Here is an 18925-nt window from a genome sequence, read left to right on the forward strand (position 1 = left end):
GAAAGACTCTGAACTGTAGCAAGCAATGACCACTTACACAACCAGTGTCTTAGAACTTTAACAACTCGAGACAAGAAGCAGAAGCGAACAACAGCTTTGTGACCCAGTCGGATTCACATAGCAACAGGGATTCTTGACCTCACAGTGCCTTCCACCCACTCTACTTTTGAGCTCCTCTCATCACCAATTTTTGGTTTTGGTAATGTCTCCCCTCAGAGTTCCATCTCCCATTAGCCATCCCATTCCCTGAAATCTGTCTAGGTCTCGTCAATAGGAAGCCCAGAAACAAACATTGCCCAAGGGCACTACTCACATAATACATGGCGATGGCCTCTCTGTCCAGTGGCCTCTGCACGGCGACCTCGCCTGTGAGCCTGTTGATTCGGAACACACCCTTGGGGTCCTGGTCCGCCCCCTTCCCTGTCAGATGGAAAACGTGGTTCTCCTCCATGTCGGCCGAAATCACCTGGCGCCCAAGAGAGAAAAGCATGGGAACGGATGAGGTCCACATCAGGCAGGCTGAGGACTGGAACAACATGAAGGTGGCTCTGTAACCACTGCAAAGGGCAGAAGAATACCTGGGAATGAATACAGAATAATGCCACTACATAAAAGTTTGTATAACTGGTGCCAATGTCATTGTCACTAAATATGCTTGGGTGGTGCATTGTGGGTTGATTGATCATGTTTGACTGTGGATGCAGGAGCGAGCAAAGGCCTGGAGGCATAGCACCAGGGCATGTACTCACATGCGACTAGCAAAGGCAGCGTTTCCCAGAGGCATCCCAGGCGAGGCAGCAGGTTAGGAGCATAAGGAACAATCAGAACATGTTACTCTTGCACACCATCCCATGCAGTGAGTTTTGAAACACAGCAGTGACACAAGTGAGCTGCTGCCGAGCAGTCCTTCCTACTGGGGACTGGAGTGTGGGTGAGAAGGCCCCTATAGCTCACTTCTTTTACTTTACGTAATCACTAATACAGTGAAGGATGGAGAAAGACAACAAACTCTGCAGCAGCTCATCACAGCATGGTACAGTTCTCACAATGGGAAGAAAAGCACATATAATTACATATCAATGTGGTTAGCTATACCAAGGAATATAGAGATAAAAACAGCTGTGGCATTCAAGTTCAGATCGAAGCATTTTATTTATTTTGACATGGCACACATACTTTAAAGAATCCATTTTTGACGGTCATAAAGAAGATACCCTCTGTACTCAATACTTCCACGGGTCTCGTCATGACTCAAGAACTCCAGCAGATTCATTAGTCTTAGCAACCTCGTTACATAATCGTTAAGTTAACATGCCGCTCAGCCGGGACACAAACCCACAAAGGGGATGGCCTCAACAGTGTATTCAGAATCTTATGAAATGGATTACTAAATGTGATACTGTCGAGGTGTAGGCATTTTGGCTAAGCTGTCGGAGGTGATGCCACTTCGCTGAGGCTATTGCCTGAGATCTCGGGGATTCAGCAGACACCTGAATGCCGAGCTCTAAAGTAATCCCAGGAAAATCCAGAGTTTGCTTCCTAATCTCCTAGGGGAATGGGCTGGGGATCACCGCTTTTGATGTTTTTCTACAGACACTGCAATTAGGAACAACGGTTCAGAAGGATGCTGAGTCGTCTCTTCCATACAGGAACTTGTGCGACAAATTTGGGTTGTGCAAGGGGTTTGGGGAGCTGCAGGCCAGCATTTTCAGACACACAAAGCTGCATTTCAGCACCTCTTTCCACATAAATACATACAAACTCCTATCACTTAAACTCCCCAAAAAGACAACCAACACCCACCCAGGTCTTGGAAGTTTTCAGAGAACTGTCTTCCGTGGAGTCATGAAATGCATTTAAGCTTAGTGAAAAATGTTCTTTGAAGTTCTCACTCTCCACAGGGAAAGCAGAGCAATAATGGCAAACAGTGGAAGGAAGTTCCCTGCACAGTTTCCAGAACATCATCATAACACGTGATTCATACTGCAATCATGATGCAGAAACACGCAACAACAGAAACACCAAGACAGCATTTTACTAAAAAATAAAAAAAAAATTGAAGTCTTTCATTTTTCAGAAGAAATGAAGTTACATTTCTCGAAAAGTTGCCAGCAGTTTTCCTGTGATGCGCAAGTACTTTATTTATCCATTAAGGGCTCTGTACTTGGAAAACAACTTAATTAAATAAAAGAGCTCAGACTTAACCTTCATATTTTGATTAATTTATTTAGTATCCACTTTTATTCTACCTCATATTTAGGTACACTAATAAACATTTCACATAATACCATGCAAGACAGAGAAATACTGAAGTGCAGTAATTGGAATCGGAAGAGCTGCATTTCAAGTCTCTATCAATGTCTTGGATTGGAGCAGGAGTCACGACGTAGACGCTACCTTCCGGAGAGTTATTTTTGCAGAGCATGAAGGGCATGGGCACAATTTCTGAGAATCACAGCAACCTCTTTTGTTTCTTGCAAACTCTTCTAAGGTTAAATCACTTTTCACCCTCCCTGCTTCCTACTCTATAAATATTGATTGGACTTTTAATTGTGTATTTGGTACATTTTGAAGTAGTACATTGGATCACACCCCCATATTGTGACTTCCAGGTGGCTCATTAGCCATTTCCAGACCTCCCCCAGCAACATGTGGACAGCATCTATTTGAAGATGGGCTTCCAAAACCTCAGATCAAACCTATTTATCAGCCCTACAACCCTCCTCCTCCTTTAATCTCCAAAAATACTACTTCTACTACTACTACTAGACATTTCCCTTTCTACTTGTACAGCCTTTCATGGTGTTCAGGGAACAGTGTAGCGTTTATAGGGTTATTTTAGAAACAGCTCTCAGTATCAGCTTTGTAAAATGTTATGTTCTGTGGCTGCGTGTGCAGTTATTTTATTGATTTCCATTGTGCCAAAGTTTCTGCTGTTCTTTTGACACCGAAAATAATAAACAGAAACACCTGCACAGCCTGAGTTTCTTATGCAACTCACAGAGTTACACGATGAGCTTTGTAGAGGAGCGGCGCTGAAGAAAGGCTGATCTATAGAACAGGTGACCACATGAGGGCATGTCCTAATAGTACTAGTGGGATGCTGGGATTCAATGAGGAACGGGCAAAACCTGGAGAGAAATGTAAGATGACATGGGAGAAAAACCACGACCGAAAGTTTGGGCCAATCAGCAAGTTCCAGGGATGAGATACGTTTCCAAGCCAAATCAATTGTTCTTGGTTGTTTTCAGATGTGTCCAATTCTGCACTCTTTTTTGCACCCCACCCCAACAATCCCCTAACCACCCATCCCCCCATTTCACACCTCGACTATTCATTAAAATCCCATGAAGTGTAATCCTGTGGAGGAACTCTGCCTATTTACATCACGTCTCATTACTGCGAGACACACATGAAAGAACTGCTCTCCCACCGCTGTCTAGTTGTGACACTGAAGACAGGCACGTCCCCACCTCTGCCTCTTCCACACACTGCAGGGACAAGAATCGTGGCATACAAAGAGCATCAGGTAATTACACTACTTGTACACTTTCACTTCATTATTAAAAAAAAGAACATACAATGAGGTGCAGTGTTTTTTTTATAATAAGTTACATAATGTGCCAAATTATGTAAAAATGTTCCAATTTTACACAATGTTACATTGAGGTGGCAGTGTTTGAAACACAGAGCACAGCTATAAGGCTTTAAACCACTGTGTAATGGTCCATATTCCATAACTTTATGACTCGGCAGTTTTAGAGTAGAAATAATGTTTTAGGCCTGTAAACTGCCACGTTCACATGGGGAGACGAGGAACTTAACAGGTCAGCAATGGAGTGGCTCCATCTTCCCGTGCTGCCCAGAAGCCTGGATCCCAGCACCATTCAGACCAGGATCATAATTTTTAACCTGTCAGTGCCAGTGCAGAAACCCACTGCTTCATGTACTGCATGAGGAGACTCACTAGGGGTTCTGAAGCACCTCTGTGAGAAAAATAGTGCAGTGCTTCTGTTAAACACGTTGTCCACTACAGAGGGCTGCATGAAGGTCAGGACCAAAGAAGCCAATGAATTCACGAAGGTGAGGGTAAAAGGAGTCATTAAAAATACAGGGATCAGGGTTAAAGGCAATCATGAAAGACTACACCAAGGCAGAAAACACAAAAGCCTGAAGCGAAGACGACCATGAAAATGAATGACAGCAGGAAATTACGAAGGTCGAAAAAAAGGAACTAACAAAAAAAATGAAGGTCCTGCCAGAAGGAGCCAATGAAAACACAAAGGACTGGACCGAAGGACCCAGTGCAATCGGAACACCAGGGAGGGCTAGGTGGACGTGCCTGACTCAGTGCTAATTAAGAGGATGAGGAGGCCTGTTCTCACAGCTGTCTCCATAGATCCCAATCCCGTACGCAGCCGATCAGGTGCCAGGGGAACAAAGGCCCAATTAGTGGCTCTGAATCGCTGTCACCATTGAGCCAGGGAAAGCAGCTCATTTGTGTGACAGGTACAGAAGCTGCAGATCTTGATCTGACCAAAACGATGACAAGTTGAGTAGACCAAGAGGGACAGCACCCATCTTCCTCCTGATACACTGCAGAGCACCGTCTCTATCCCCCCTTCTCCTTGGTGCTTCATCCACTGAGGTGGCCATTAATGTGCCTAGATCCCAGACCACCGGCTGTTTGAGGAGATGGCAAGACATACCTGTGTTATTATTCCTAGGTCCTGCAATACGGTAGGTTGACAGATCATTACTCGAGGGTAATGCGAGACAAGCAGAAGTGAGAGGTGATTAGTGCAGTAGAGGCAGGGCAGCCCTGCAGCCGACAGAGAAGGCAAAGCAATGAAGCACCGCAATCCCTTGAACTCCTGGACTACGCTGGGTCACAGCCCCTGGGCTCTCTGTTGAGAGATTAAAAGGCTTCCAGGAGAATGACACACTAATCCTCAACATGGACCTAGGCCATAAATAGGCATACGTGCTATAAATGGTCCCTCAAAACTTCAAAAGACGTCAGTTTGCCACCAGCATATGGCTTCTCGCTGCTTTCTTATCACCCGCAGTGGAAATCTCAGAGTTCTGGTTATGAGATCCTTGATTTTTATTTGATTTTTGATTTAATTCCCTCTTGTTGTAAACCATTATGAAATTTTCTGCTTTTACCCAACATCACAATAAGCCATTAAATTGATCTCGATGTGTCACTCTCCTACCAGCAGCATATTGGTAGCATATGGGCAGTGTGACATCTCCTGGTCAGCGAGTGCTCAGTACCACCTGTGGTAAGCAGCTATTAGTTTCTTTTGTGGCCACAAAGAGTGCCGAGAGCAATCCTACAGCCAACCCGTGGTGAAACACACAATGGTCTTGTTTGAAACAAACAGCTCCATCAGCTGTCCTCATGGTGCAAGCTCATGAGGCTGAGTGATAATAAAATGATATATTATATCTAATAATCTGTCTATCTCTATCGCCAAATTAATCTCTGCATTTCTTCCATCTTTCCCTCTCTTCATTTCTCTCCCTCTCTGCAAGGGTCTTTACGTTCCCGTCATCCATCAGCTCTTCCGTCACTGAAAGCATCCCCATTTCTCAGCATTACAGTGCTTCACAGCTGTGTGTCTGAAATTGCCACATTAACTGTTTTATTAATAGTGCCATAGAGCGATTAAAGGGACCAGAATGCAGAAAAATAATGATGAGTCCATACCTTTGAGAGGGGGCAACGATCGACGGCTCCGATGTAATCATCATACAGAAAAGTTCATTGATTGATCTCAGAAACATGCAGCAGGAGAAAGAGACGAGTCTGCACACAAACCTGAAATCTCATTAGGCCTCCCTCCCGCCCTCATTGGTGAACATCCAGCCCCAGATGGGATTAAATTCTTCCTGGACTCCAGATAATTACATCTGCCCGCCTCCTCGGGTTTAGGATCAGCACCCCATGCACCATGATCCAGCAGCTCAACGTGGCCTACAGCTTTTTTTTGGCACATATGCTCTCTGTGGCTTATCTGCCGTTAATCTGATTTCATCCAAATGGGTTTCATGTCAATTCAAGCCATCGAGGGATTTCTGATGGTTTCTCGGGCGCGGTGCTTTAGCTCATGTCTGCCGGTTTTCAATAATAAATGCAATTAGCGCAGGAGGAAAAAAGGTAAGAGAAACAGCATGGGTATCGCCGTCATTGCCTTCCTAATGCAATTAACAAATTCAATTAGACAGAATGAACAGGGCCTCTGGCTCTGAACGCCTACTTCCAGTGTTTAGAATTAGGCTTTAGAACTGCTCTAATGCAGAGAAACCTTTCGTCAGAGTGGGCTTTTTTTGCCATGTGCTTGCCATACACATGTGGCAGTCCTCTGTCTGCACTATGCTCTGTTTGACATTATGATGTTTATGTTCTAAAGTGTCATATCATGTTTTCTATATGGATATTGGCATCTCCTGTAATTAAACCACACCATCAGTTGGCCATTCATGCAAATACAAAACTTAATGAAGATGATTTATGGTATTGTACAACAAATTTCAGATAGTAGCACTGGTTGTGAAGACCCTCTCTGCTTTGATTTTTTTTCCTTCTTCCTTTGGAACTTTCCAGTATCAGGGCCTTTTTGGAAAGATCACAAGAAGTCACAAGCTTATGTTCACAAATCGACTTTCCACCTCTGCAGGGACCAGTGTATCCAGTCATCAAGAGGATGAAGCATGTGGCCAGTTTATCAATGCCTTTCTGTTAGCTCCTGTCCTCCTCACCTTCGTAAAGGGTCACCTGAGGAGTCATCTCCCTTGGTTTCCCTCTGCAGATGGAGCATCACAAGGGGGAAATGAGGCAAGCGGACAAGCGGCCAGGCAAGCGGAGTGGGTTGATAAGGCGGACACTGCAGGGGCAGGAGGGAGGTGGGCTCTTGGGTACAGTACTGGGAGTTCTGTCAGAGCCCGGCTGGAAGTTAATGGGATTATCCTGGGCAAAGATAACACTGTATACATTACAGCCAAGAGACAGTGCGCTCATAGCAGGATGAGATAACTTCACGCGGAGCCACGTCAGTTGTGTCACCAGCAGGGAGCAGCTCTGCTCAGCTCTCTCCTTCATCTGCCTTTGCAAGCAGCAGGAAGCCAGACTTGTTGCAGGTTAAAATCCCAGGAGGGCACATAATGCTGTACCTCTGAGAAATGTACTCCGCATGGATTGATTCAGTAAATATTCAAAAAAAAAGGTTAAGTCATGCAATACTCAATTGTAAATAGAAGAACCTTGAAAAAAAGAGGAATTAATTCAATTTGGTAACCGAATACACAAATTTAGCCCCCATGTTGGTCAACTGACTTCCACGTTTTGATGAACTTCAAAGTGAAAGTTAAAATTTAAAATAAAAGAAAAAAACTTAAGCATTCAGAATTTTGCTGATTAAAGCAAGAAAAAGGTGGGAAAAGTAAAGGAAGGAAATGGTTCTCTATCTAACAGGAGCAGCCAGTTCTGGTGAAAAACGGACACTAACTTCCGAGTTGACCAAAACCCCCATATGCAGCCGTAGACTATTTGACTATCAAGGCAACATTTTTACTCTCACTTTCTCAAAAGCAAAAAAGTTTTGAGAATTTAATGCAAAGTCACAACTGAAAATAAGAGTGGGTATTTTTTTTAAACTCCAAATTATAATGTGTGGAGGAGCCAAACAACAATAACAGTAGACATATTGTGGGTATTGGACTTGTATTTAAATCTGTCTATTTACTAGATCGCTGGGTGACAAGTCACGGCAACCCTTTTGGCAACATTTAATTACCAACCCAAAACCAATGACCAAGAACACAGAGTGAACACAACTATCTGCTGAGGCCCATTATGCGTGCACAGTCCATGCCAGGTGACAGTTCAGGGAGCTGCTCTGCAGAGACCACTGTGGCAGACGGCTAAAGGGCCAGCAAAGGTTCTCAGTCTTTTGGGTAGCTCGTTGAGGGACTAAGTGCTGCTTTGACATTACACACCATAAAAACTACTTTAATGGCCTCAGAACGTTCTCTGCTATTGTACCCTTGAGGTATGAGACTTCGATATGCGGTATGGTGAATTCTGCACAAAATGTTTCGCTGTATGAGTAAAGTGCAAAACTGAAAGGTAAGTCTTAAATAATGCAACAGAGTCTTTATAAATAATTTCCCATTTGTTTTTAGGGGTCTAATGATTACTCTCAGAAGACAAAATAAGTATAAAAGTTTGTCTGAAAACAAGTAAGCTGGAAAAAGGTGTATGCGTGGGGGGGTGAGAGAACAGTAAGGTTTCTTCTCACTACAAATGGATGGCAGTCACAACGGAGTAAAGCCAAGAACATTTGTCTCTGAAATAATAAAAACGTACACCTTCCTCTCAAAACCAATGCAATTTCATGTGTATGCATTTTCCACTTTCTCAGTATCAAAAAGAAAACTCACCAAAATAGAATGGATCCTATATGCTAATGGTGACCTGCATGAGGAAGCCAGGTTTATCTGTGTGGAAAATCCATTTTGCCTGGCCTCTGATGTATAGCAGCCGTGAAATAAAATAAAATAGCACACATTAACCCACCTCTTCACGCAAGGATTATTGGAGGAGGATACTGAGAAGTGGGTAGGTGATCCTGCCAGGACTCCTGAGCTTTAGCAGCTCTTGCATTTTAGTAAGTGACCCCCAACCACCACCCCCACTGCCACCTCCTAAGCATCTACAAGCCTGGGGCAATGTGTTTACACCCACTCCTTCTAAACTGGCTGCACTGTAGTAAACACTGCAGTAATCTGCTCTGGGACAGTAAAGCCTGACTCTCTGGACTGGGTGTGATCACGTGCGGGCATGGACACACGCACGCACAAACGTAATGTATGCAGAAGGGAAAGGTTCCTGGCCAACTAGCCAATAGTCCTCTCCACCGGGCAGTGAAACAAGTTTCCCACTCAGATCAGAAGGGCTGACTCACTCCCTTTACTTCCACCAACGCAGTAAGACCCTTCTCCTCAGGCTGCCCCCCGGCACAGAATGAATTCTTTGATTCCAAATGAGGGATGTCACACTTCCAGTGCTTTGGACTTCTGGAAAGTGTTGAACTGGCTTTGTTTGCATATGTGTAACAATACAGTGTTAGACATATATTAAAATGGTATTGCACTGATCATATTTTACTTTAAAATCGGAACATTAATTTTTGGAGATGGGGTCTTTATTGTAGCTTATTATTTTTGCTTCTACCTGCAGTATTTTGTATGTCCCCGAGTTACGACACATGCAACTGATAACCATCCAGATTTACTACCATGCCTTACTTTTGAGTACAAATGTTTGGTTGTAACACCTGGTGACAATCACTCCACCTGCTGTACAATAACATTAGCTACCCGAACTGCCAGAATGTAGTGAAAATAACCCAAACCTGCTATTGTGACTGGGTCTCAGTCAATGTTTGGGTTTCCAGCAGGGATTTCTTTTAATTTACAAAACTGTCAGTGATCCCCTTTACATCACAATATTTAAAATGGTTAGTAAGCAGAAAAGTGAGTGTTCCAGTTGTGCTGAAAAGAAAAGCAGAAGACAGATTTAGAAATGAAATTGAATAGTGTGGTGTACTGTATATTATTTTACATTTGTTTTATTTTAACATGACTAATGCATGAAATTGGTGATAACAAATTTTGTAAAAAGGCTATAAGGTAACATTCATTCATGTTAATTGTTTATATATCCTTAGGGACTGTATAAGGGGATTTTCAACTTTTCAATGAGGTTGACTTACGACGAGTCAATCAGAACAGAACCCGTCATAAGCCAAGGACCACTTGTATACTCTTCTCTCCTTTTAAATTACAGTGTATGATTTTGATTCTGTACCACACATGGATGCGGGAGTTTTATACAAGCTCATAATGACTGCGGTGAGGCCCCCTAACATCTCAGCACAAAGGCTTGTTGCTCCAGGACAGTTGCATAGAGCTTTCTGTGGAAGACATCTTATCACAGCTGCCGGGAAGGCGTCTCTTTCACTGGGGCTCAAAAGAACACACGAGGGAAGCAACAGCAGAGTAATCCGCAAAAGAAAAAAGAAAAACCTCAGACGCCCTCGGGGTTGGCAAAACCAAAAAGAGGGGGAAAGGAGGAATGAAGAGAAATGAAATGGAGGGAAGATGGAAGGCACCGGCGGTCGAGCGCAATGCCATTTCTCCAGTGTACTATTACACATTAAGGGCAAGGGAGAGTGATGGTCCGTTTTTCTTTCTTTGTTAGGCTCTCATTTTCAGTTTCCTCTTCAGAGACTTTGTGAACAAGTCAATCCCTTCGGCTAGACTTCAACAGAAGAGCGCACAAAAATTGTCTAAGAATCATAGGTGTTGCAAAGGTCTAAAAGGAATAAAATATTGCATAGGCACTTTTTGCCATGATGTAAACAATCTGAGATGCACTTTAAAAAGCCTGGAAACAGAGTGTGTGTTATTTATATATTTGTTTTTGAATATATTTTGTTGAACTGGATCCCATCCAGGTGTACTGTGCCTAACCTAATTCCCTATGATTCCAGGATAGACTGGACCTCTGTAACCCTACACTAGACAAGCAGTTACGCATTATGAATGTGTAAATATATTCAGTTAAAATGTATGTATAGAGATTCAAGACTTTGCTGCAGTTGGTTTCACGTAAAGCCACTGTGTATTCAGTTACACTACAATAAAACAAATTGCAGATCTGTCTGAAAAACCAACAGCCAAACCCTGTTTACTGTGATCTGCTGACAGATGATGAAACTGATGAAAAAAGCAGGAAGATTAATATTATGCTTTTTCTACAGAATGCATTACAGACAGTTCTGTAGCAAAATGTTTTAACTAGACAGTAGAGGACCAACTTTGCAATACATAAATAATAACTGGGTTTGATCCCAGTTATTTTTCAGTAGGCTACTTAGCTCTCGGTGAACATATTAACTGGCAGTAAGGAGATTAAAACACGTCTAATAGAGCCAGGAGGAATCACAGTCTTGCAATGCTTGGTTAATCTGACATCCAGAGATGTCTAGAACTCTGCTCAGGGCGTCAGACTATCCCTGAGAAGGTGCCGGGAGGCCTCAACACATGTGCCTGGTACTGATCCCTGCTGTGCCTGTCTCCAAGCCCCCCTCCCACTCTAAGAGCAGATTTGGGCAAATAGCAGTGTCGTCTTCTGGGGTCTGAAAGCTCACGCACCAAAGCTCACCGAAGCAAAAGACTGCAGAAAATGGTGATATCGGTGTATTCCTCTCTTGTGATATTAATGTGTTTGTGTCGTTCCATCATGAACTCAGTGTTTTCACAGAGGTTCTGTTGGGGGGTATCATTTCTACATTTCTATCATGTTTTGTTGGTATTAATTAATGTTATTCCAGCATGCTATCATTTGCCACTGCTGTCTCAGTAGCAGTGTCAATGTTTCATAGAAAAATTCTGTTTTCATTGACATGTAAAGGGCAGTAGAAATGTGTTTTCAGTCTTATCAGTATAATATCAAGGGTGGTATCAAAAATGTGAATTAAAGTAGATACAGAACAGATTGGGGAACGGTCACCCCATCTGAACTTAGACCCATTGCAACCAGTGAGGGCGTGAAATGGTGAACGGAAGAAGTGTACATGCTGAGACAGCAGTATACATCATCCCAGTGATAAGCCTGTCTCCTTCATCCATCTGCCTCATCCATCTCAGAGAACCACATCGCGGGGATACGCTTGAATAACTCATATTTTAAAACCAGGGGATAATCTGCATTCCGCTAAAAATGGATTCCTTTCCAAGTCAGCCATGCTGTGATTCTGGCAGGAATTTAAGGGGGATTTCTGTCATACCTGTGTCTACTAGAAGACATCTATTAGAAACAACAGCCAAAATAACTGAAAAAAGGACTTCAACACCGTGGAGTATGGCAAATGTCAGTGTCACCCAATAATCCACTAACTATGCAAAACAGGGAAGCAACTGCTGATCCCTGCAGAGAAAATGGGTAGAACTCGCACCTGTTAATTTATAAATCAATCAAATACCACACATTGTTGAACATTTTAGAAAAAGACTAATAATAAAAGAACATAAAATAAATCCCAATTACCTGACCTGGAGGTTTATATGTACAAATGAATGTTTTTCTCTCTGGAATACCAGGAGCAAGATACTGAAAATTCAGCTCCAATGACATCAAACCTGACTCCAAAGAGCAAAAGCCTTATTTTCTTATATTGCACGAAATTCTCCTTACTCTGTATGTGTACATGCGTCTTTACATTAGAATTTCCTCTAAGTCCTGTAATGCCTTCATCTATCCTCATGGAAACATGATATAAGGCATACAGTAAGTCCAGGGTTAGAAATTGCACCACACATAAAGCACAAATACAGTGCTTCTCAGTGTCTGAATTCATGCGCTTGTAATCATGTAGGCCTCACCCTGTAGGCCATGTCAGCATCCAAGCTGAGAGTAAGGGGAAATTGGGTCTGTGAGCCACATTTCAGCTTGTCTGAACTGAAGGAGGTAGTGCATTCTCTTTAAACAACATGTAAGACCTACCTTGCCAATGGATCTGGGAAACGGTGGTCTCTGATTCTCCGGTACAAACATTGGGGGCACCAGGAGGGACCTTCTCTGCCTGTAGGGGATCTGGCCCAACCCCAGGATTTCCTATGAGGACACAGACACATGTAGCAGATCAGAACTGAGCACACATTCATGACACATCTATATACCCCCTCTATCACTTTCGTGTCTCTCTCAGAAACACACAATGCTGTCTCCAGCGTTCTCTGTGCTTATCGATCTCTAGTGTCAAACACATCTGACACTGGTCTGCTGCTAGACTCTAGGCCTCTAATGGGAGAATACAGTGACAGGTTGCAACAACTCCCTCTAGGCTCACAGAAAAAAAAAAGGAGTCTCCATCACATCACAAGAGAAAGTGGAAGATCGTCCCTCTATCTTCAGACACTATAAACACTGTATTACAAAGAGCGTGTCATTATCATACAAGGATAATTACTTAACACTCAAATTTACTTTGAGCTGGCATCAATATTTATCAACACTACCACCCCAAATAAGATTCAAGTAGGAAAAACTAAGAACAGAATAATTATGTTAGTCTAAAATGTTTAAAGGCAATCTTTCGTTGTCATAGTGTGGAGCCAGCCACCACCTGCACATTACACAAGATTTTCCCCATCCCAGACAGGTGTTCTTGGTCTCTCCTCCGTATCACCTGTGATTAAGGGCACACGACTCTTAGCATGTCAGTTTCAGTGTAGCAAACCCACTTATTACACAATCCAAAAAACTGTTTGAAAAGTTCCTGCAGTGAATGGGGTGGGGGCTGAAGGGTAGAATTAGGTTTTTGGGGAAAAACACCTAGTGTAGGCACCCCTCCCGCAACCTGAGATGAAGGTGTTCAAGGCACACATGAGGGAGGGAGGTGGCGTGACCGTCTACCGGACAGCATCTCTGACCAACAGACCAGGGAAACAAAGTGGTACCAGCCTACCATGACAGCATAGTAATGAGATGACCAGTAAGCAGGACAGGCCCCTCTCTCAGAAGTATCACAGTCATCATTAAGGGCTTAGTTGCCAAGTAGCTGCTCACTAGTCACGATTCTTAACCAGTTTTTCACGAAAACCATCCATTCACCTTCTGATTGAACGTTCAACCATTGGGTATTTTCATAGGATATGGGTAGGAGATCTGTCCGGTTTCTGGATGGACCAAAAAAAAAAAAAAACACTTCGGGGGGGTTCGGGTGTCAACCCAGAAAACGGGACAGAGGACAGTAAATCTGAGAAGGCGTGCGGAAATAATGGAGATGATTTCCTCTGGAAATGCAATGAAATTGCCTGCCTGTTTGCCCGAAAAGGATACAGGCGGAGGCAGCAAGCGCAGAAAGGATCTTTTAATCAAATTTCTGATACAATTGTCTGGACACCTGAAGCTCATTTATGATGTTTTATTCTGTTTTCACTGCACAAATAGAACTTTTACAACCAGTAGGTTATTCCAACAGACAAAAAGACACGACGGCCTACTCGAGGGCTGTGCCAGAGGGCCGTATGTTCGACGCCCACGTGTGCCACTGCGACATGACCAATGTGTCTTTGTGAGTGACAATGAATGCATGTGACTTTAATAAGTCCTATGATTTACTGGATGACCTTTCACTTGTTTAATCTCTCCCCCTTCCCCGACCGCCTGTGTCCACACCCTGATGCCTCTCTCTCTCGCTGTCTCGATTGCTCCCTCCCTCTCCCTCTCCGTGTTCTGGCTGTGTCTCTGCATGATGTAATTACAGCCCCTCCGGCTGGTTAGGTGGTGAAGCAGATTTTATTTGTCATTCACACCAGGGATGAGAGACTCTCAGATTGAATACATTATCACTGCAGCGGCGACCCCTGCGGTAGCTGCAGGCTGTGTGTCCGTAGGGCTCGAGTGCGGGACGACAGCAGGGCCAGGGACACGTTTTCGGGAAGATACCACTGGGAGGGACATTACCTTCATTCAGCCAGGACGGGGTGCATCCAGGCATATGGCACAGCATCAGTCACATGTGAGAAACAATGTATAAAAATTTAAGTCACAGTCGTGTAATGTCTGTTTATGTATTACTGTGGGAATCTTACCTTGCCATCAAAGCAAAATTCCTAATCCCACTAAATGGGGGAAACATGAAAGTTGATGACATAGTTTTGCCCTCTTAATTGAAAAAAAAAAGTAGCACTAGATATCCCCAAAATGGTCCATTATCTTCAGAAGCCCCAGAAGGTAGCAAACAGCTTATAGCTCACCCACAGGAAAACACACACACAGTTACCTGATTAATTAGCATAGGTGCAGAAAGCAATCAATTAAATATTTCAAAATACAAAAATTTCAGAATTATCTTGTTAGGTTGCTGTGGTTTGCTCTAAGATGCTCTTCTCTCATGCACAGACTTGACCTTACTCCAGTACATCTGCCTAGGATATTTCTGTGAATAATGCGTGTTTTAAAGGTAAGGCCATCCCTGGCACTTTGAAAATTTTTTCTGTAAATGTGATAAGATACACGCTTACTGGAATGAGGTTCGCTGAAGCATTCAAAAAAACTTTAAGCAAAAAAAAAAAAAAAAAAACTGATTTGACCCCTCTTCATTCTAAACCACAAACCAAAATCTTTCTCTGATAAATTCATGGAGCACAAACTGATTACATATTTGGTAAGGAAATGTATTTCAGTGTTATGGTCTACACTTGAAGTTCTTTCTGTAAATATGTGGATGACTGAAGTGTTTAATCTTCTCCTGCTAGAAAAATATACATTTGATCTGTATGAAAATTCAGTTCACATTCTGAAATGCCTGGACACACTTCTGGAATGTATTAGACAGTGCTACATGATCACACCTGTGAAATATTGTAGTCTTTTGACCTTCTGTCCTTGACCTATCTATATGAATAGGTATTTGCAATTTCTCTGTGTGATGTCTGCCAGGACATTGCTGTGACCCAGTGCTGTCCACTGTTTAAAACAAAAAAAAAAAAAAAAACAGATCTTAGGTCATAGAAGAACTTAATGCTGTTTGCTATACTTTTATACTTTTTTCTCCATAGCCTCTATACTGAGTTCCAAGCAAGAACTCAACACATATGTAATGAATAGAAATACGCACGTTGCTCGCATTAATCTTTGATCATTTTTCTATAACAAACTAACTGAGGTTGTGATCTTCAACATCCCTCTGCAACCCCAGCACATTACCTTGTTAGTGTGGGTCTGGCCCATCTCCCCACCCAGCAGGGCTCTGCTGGGGTAATAACTCAGAGAGGGGCAGAGGCCACACTGCGGTATTAAACACCACACCCCTTACATTTCAGACACAGTATTGATTTGATTCTTCTGCTCCGAATACAGAATGACCCATGCGAGCATATGGCGAAATGGAATGGGTCTATCTTATTTACCTCTGTCAACTCAACATTAAAGGTACACTTTATCACTTTGAATCTGACGTTTGGAACACATTCTGTTTTATTACTGTATCTATCCTGTTATTAGGACATGAATAATTTATTCTGCACCTTGGGATATCTCTTAAAAAGTTGGCATTTACACATTCTGTTGAAGCTTTTAAAGAATCTCCTACATGTCAGATCTGAGTGTTGACTTCTAGTAATGCTGCTCTAAAGAAATGAAATATAATTTTAGTATCCCTGGAGGTTCCACATGGATTGCTACTGATAGCAGTGTACTGGTGGCGCACGTGACTCAATTGAGAGGGACTGTGCAAATGACTCATCTTTTGACAATATTTGCACATTTCATCATGAAGCTAGCACGCTGTCATGGATGCTAACTCTCTGTGGTAAATAAAGCAGTTTACCTGTTGCTTCAAACTCCCCATGAACACAGCAGCAGAGCTGGGGAAGAGGTTAGGACTTGGTTGTTTACTGACAGAGAGAGCACCTTCAGGTGACATCTACCGGCCTCAAAAGAATGCACCTGTCTAATTAGTCATCTTCAGTTGCCTTAAAAAAAAAAAAATACGCTGCCACTTGTACCTGTTCAGCATTGCAAAACAAGTTTCCTTTGTCCATCTCTCGCTCTCCATTCCCAGGTCCACTGTTTGCAGCACCAGGCAGTAACAAGGTGAGAAAAAAGTACAGAAGTACATCGTCTGGAGTGAGGCAAGAACCACATCAGTTTACACAGCTCCATGCTGACACCAGGATGGAGGAAGCACATGTTTACAACAACAGCCACATGAATTCACTGTAACCTCTGAGTCTTTGCCTGTGAGATACCTGGACATAACAAGAAACATGCCGATATGTGGATGCAAACTGCACTGAACAAATTAACCACTTTGCTTTTGCAAAGCTATTAAGAGAGTTTAGAATACCAAGTAACAGCCCAGAGTCTTTTAACCAGGCTGCACAAAACAGATGTGATGAGTGCATTGTTATCCATGTAAAATCTCAGAGCCATCAGCAGCAATTTCCTGTGACTGCTTGCGAGCTGAAATCCCACAATTTCCTACTCGTTTTGAATTGTGCCTTAGTATTATGCCTTCTAGTATAGAATATTATGTGTAATGTGGTGCCATAACAATACACTAATCCACTTGCACTTCGATCTCAGAAAACTTTACATTTATGTTTATTCATTTAGCAGATTTTTTAATCCAAAGCAACGTATGACAATTAAATTATATAGCTGGCTCCTTTATCCAAAAGGACTTAAAGTGTTAGATACACTGCAATTAAACTCCCTACTATCACTTACATGTCTATACAACAACGCAATAGAACACACACACTACAGGCAATGTAGAGTCAACAGTTCACCTGAAACACATCTTTGTAATGTGGGAGAAAACCTATGTGAACACAATGAGACCATGAAAACTTCACACAGGCTGAGCCAAATTCAAACCCACATCTCAATGTTCACCCCTGGAGCTGTAAGACAGCAGCACTGCCCGCTCTACCACCCTTGTAATGTGGTCTTAAACCTCTAATAGATATACTATCATCACAAACCTTAAGTGTCCCTTGTCCTCAATTTAAATAGATTTAACTTGCAAAAAGGTGGCTGAAGGACAATAATTTAACACTTTTACACATGCCTTGCATTTCTGTTGATCATAGACACCGTAGAATTCCTGGAGCACCCGCTTCATTGCTGTGTCCATGATGTCCCTACAATACTTCTAGGGCAGACGGGAGCGGTGCCCACTAGCGTCACCGGGACAGCACACCCCGACACACGTAGCCTTGCTCGCTCTCCGCCCTTTCTCCACCAGTGATGGATCGCACATCCAAACAGGGTGCCGTCCTTCACAAACTTAGTCATGTATCTCTCGCGTACCACACCATAAATCACTCGCACAGAATGGGCCCCTGTGCTCCTCGTCGTTCCGCGAGACACTCAAGCTCCATCGCATCTGTACTGTGACTCTCAATGTGTTTTTGACATGCAGCTGAAGGATGGACTTCCTCTGAATGCATTTTCCGATTGGATGAGCACGTGTCCAGGTTTGCTCTTCTTCTCAAGGGCAACCAGTGAGACTCATAAAATTAGCAAAAAAGAAAGCCCCGAGTTACGTGACCTGAAGTCAAACGATACGAGCGGTTCTTCCAATATAGTAAAAAGCATAAAAACACTATTTTCCTTTAAGTTTGAATTAATTTACAAAAGGAGTAATTGGAGCTTGATTGTGAACTTGAGTACGATGTACTGCACTGTATATTAATCGTATATTAATCTGTTGAGGATACGTCCCCAGTTCTGAGCTACTGTCAACAACGCCGCCTCTTGTGCCTCTGATAAAATGAACCGTGAGACTGTACACAGATCAGGGAGAAGATGAAGGTAGGATAGGATATTGAAACGTGTCCCAGGAAAACAGTATGTGAGACAGAGGAAACAGTGAAGAAATATTGAAGTGTCAGATTCAGCCCCATTTTCAGTCAAGCGATTCAGCTGATTCTGCCCCACCTAAATCTGATAAAGGACACCCTGGCCTACTGTCACTGAACTGTACACCTTCCCCGTGTCCTCTGTGCATAGAGAAGAGAAACAGAATCCCGGAATTAGAATGGGGTGGGGGCTCGGGATGCTCTACTATTGAAATAGCATTGCCACGATGTCTCCGCAGAGGAAGCTTTGACTCATTAAAAGTGACACTTGGATAGACACTGGAGCCAGTCAGACATATTGCAACACAAATTAAATTGTGCTCTTTTTTTGGAAGCTCCACTGAAACGCAAATGGAAAATGTACCAGAGGGCTTCCAGGGTTGCAGTGCACTAGGTGTCATTCAGGTACAACCTTAGGCTAAGTCTATTTGAGTCCTATCTGAAAAGAGGTAGAGAAAGTGCTTACAGAAATGGTTCA

General features: G+C 42.9%; 1 protein-coding gene across 2 annotated transcripts in view; it reads right to left on the reverse strand.

Moving 5' to 3' along the window:
- Nucleotides 1-18925, reverse strand: part of cdh13 (cadherin 13, H-cadherin (heart)) — a 334841-nt gene that overhangs the window by 192850 nt on the left and 123066 nt on the right. The window contains exons 4-6 of one of the 2 annotated variants that reach the window (XM_018726674.2): nucleotides 12578-12688; nucleotides 750-755; nucleotides 314-466 (exon numbers count right to left, since the gene is read on the reverse strand). In XM_018726674.2, coding sequence (XP_018582190.2) covers nucleotides 314-466; nucleotides 750-755; nucleotides 12578-12688 — 270 coding nt within the window. The remainder of the gene's footprint in view (nucleotides 1-313; nucleotides 467-749; nucleotides 756-12577; nucleotides 12689-18925) is intronic. The other variant, XM_018726675.2, reaches the window with a different exon arrangement.

Source organism: Scleropages formosus, chromosome 7 (genome assembly GCF_900964775.1).
Source record: "Scleropages formosus chromosome 7, fSclFor1.1, whole genome shotgun sequence".
Lineage (NCBI taxonomy): Eukaryota > Metazoa > Chordata > Actinopteri > Osteoglossiformes > Osteoglossidae > Scleropages > Scleropages formosus.